Source organism: Stylophora pistillata, chromosome 9 (genome assembly GCF_964205215.1).
Source record: "Stylophora pistillata chromosome 9, jaStyPist1.2, whole genome shotgun sequence".
In the NCBI taxonomy this organism is placed as follows: Eukaryota; Metazoa; Cnidaria; class Anthozoa; order Scleractinia; family Pocilloporidae; genus Stylophora; species Stylophora pistillata.
Window position 1 is genome coordinate 21,729,479 of NC_142527.1, and position 2,403 is coordinate 21,731,881.

The following is a 2,403-nucleotide window of genomic DNA, read 5'->3' on the forward strand; positions in this document are numbered from 1 at the left end:
GCCAGTTACAAAGAAAATGCACAGAAAACGGGTATTGAAAATTGAAAATTGAAAATTGAAAATTAAAAAATGAAAATTGTTCTAAAGGGTCCGGCAAAGGAATGATAAAAGCAAAAAGTACGCAGTTCTGACTTTCTAAGATGAGATATCCATGTAAGCGTTTTCCCAGAACGATTGATAGTTTTTTTTTTTTACCTACAAAAAATAAAGGAAAAAACAAATTACATAGTAGTAGATGCTATCCAATCACGAGTAATGTTAGAGATATCAAATTACAAGCCATATTGAACATTTCATTTGTCTAAGAACAACGCAGTATCGAAAAAGCAAAACATATTCTCTATATTTTCAGAAGTAACCAGACCTCAAAAATTTCTTGAATGAACAGATTTAAAAACATTCGAGAATCGAAGTAAATCGCATTCAAAACGTTTAGCCTTGAAAAATGAAAGGAAATCATGACGCGAAAAACCTCTAATACCCCAAAAGACCGAAAGACTTATGATTAATTCTTCGACATTAGGCTGAACTAAATTACTTAAAGTCCTAATAGCAAAGCAGTTTCTACCATTTTTAGAGAGAAAAGTATAATATCTTATTATTGTGAAATGTTATTTTGGAAACGTTTTCTCGGCAGGTAAGCCACCCACTTTTTATTTTTGCTAAGGACTGAGCCATGCAATATTTCGGAAAAATAACTCGAGTTTTGTTTTGCTTAAGTACATGTAAATCTCGAAGCTCTTTCTTCATTGGTGATTTAACACCTGCCTTATGTCAAAAATTTTCAAATTAAAAATTTTCATTATTTCGTATGCATTCTTTTCTTTGCTGCTAAGCAACGTCACTTTAAGATGTACATTTCAAGTGAAGTGCGATCACAACCGCAATCTTTAAAATGGTTTCACTCAAAAGGAGCAATATTGTTTTTATAGGCAGCGGTGACCATTTACACTGAATATTGTCGGCTGAAAACGAGTGCTGGGATTTTTGTTTCTCTTTGTAATTAAAAGAGAAAACTGTATCTTCTCTAGCTATGGGTGAAGAAGATGTGGAATACTTTACCGTGGCAGTGTCACTTTCTTTTCTTTCAGTATTAATCGTTTTTGGACACACTTTGATGCTGACTGTGTTGTGGAAAGATCCTTTCAAGAGATTCCGTACAGCGGCCACCATATTCGTTTTTGGAATGGTGTTCGCTAACCTCTTTAGTGGTTTGAGTGCTGGTCCGCTTTTGATCATTGAGATCAGCTCCAGATATGGAGCTTTAGATCTCTCAGGTAAAGAAATATTGTCTAACGCTGGCTTGTTTTTATTTTATTGGACCACAAGCGTGTCGTATCTGTCGATGCTGGGTTTGTCGTTGTGTCAATACGTTGGCGTAAAGATGCCTCATAAACAGCAAGGCCTCGTCACGAAAAAGACAACAGGAATTTCCCTTGCAATTATTATGTGCGCTTCCTTGATTACTCCTTCTCTGCTGGTAATGGGAGTCTCTGCCTCAGTGGTAGATAAACTACAGCTTCACATTGCTTTTCAACTTAGCAATTTTCTTCTCTGTACAGTTTATGCCGCACTCGGGAGAGAATATCTGCGCCAGGTGAAACGTGCCATGGATTGCATTAGCTCCAACGCAAGCTGTGTCCGCGTGCGAGACAGAAACTTTACGAGAGCCAATCTATTATTGCTCACCACGGTTACGGCTCTTGGTGTGCCGATAATGATTGCATGGCACATCTCAATGTACGGGCAGAGACTACTTACCACGGATAAGGGTCTACGAACAGCATGGTCGATTACAATCATTATATTTTTCCTCAAAATAACTCTCGACCCTCTTATCTATTGCTTAAGGCTGCCGATCTACCGAAGAGCCCTGAAACGCATTTTTGAATTCAGACAGCATCGAGTAAGCGACGGCTAATGTTCTCATGGCCATTTAGGCAAGAAGCAATGAAGTTGTACAATTCAACACAGCTTTAACTTTCTCTGTCATTTTTACTTTTTTCTCATATTCCTCGAAGCTGGCCCCGTTGTGGCATTAATTTTCATTTAATATCAACATTTCACATGCAAAATTTTTAAAGATAAATTGGACTTCTTTAGAGGGAAACACCGTAATAAATTTTGTTAACTCTTGCTAAGCCTGTTTGATGGGTTTTTTTTATAACAAAACCTCGCAAAGAAATTAGTGCCAACAAGTCCTGCACGAAATTGTCTTGAATCTTTATAGATTTTATCTGCACACTCAATATCACCTTCAGAATTGACTTATCAGTATATTACTGAAGAGGCCATTAAGGACTAAGTCTGATTCAGTTGAGATTTCTTTTCAGGTCTTTCATCACACTGGACTGAACACTAATGGAGTCTGCGAATGGGAGATAGATGAGTCATTTTTTTTTA

General features: G+C 37.1%; 1 protein-coding gene across 1 annotated transcript; it reads left to right on the top strand.

Annotated features, from left to right (window-relative positions):
• Window positions 1-629: 629 nt before the first annotated feature.
• On the top strand, window positions 630-2,136 carry LOC111327336 (uncharacterized). The gene has a single exon (XM_022931493.2). It carries the CDS (start codon window positions 1,034-1,036, stop codon window positions 1,919-1,921), a length of 888 nt encoding a protein of 295 aa, XP_022787228.2. The 5' UTR covers window positions 630-1,033; the 3' UTR covers window positions 1,922-2,136.
• The last annotated feature ends 267 nt before the right edge of the window (window positions 2,137-2,403 follow it).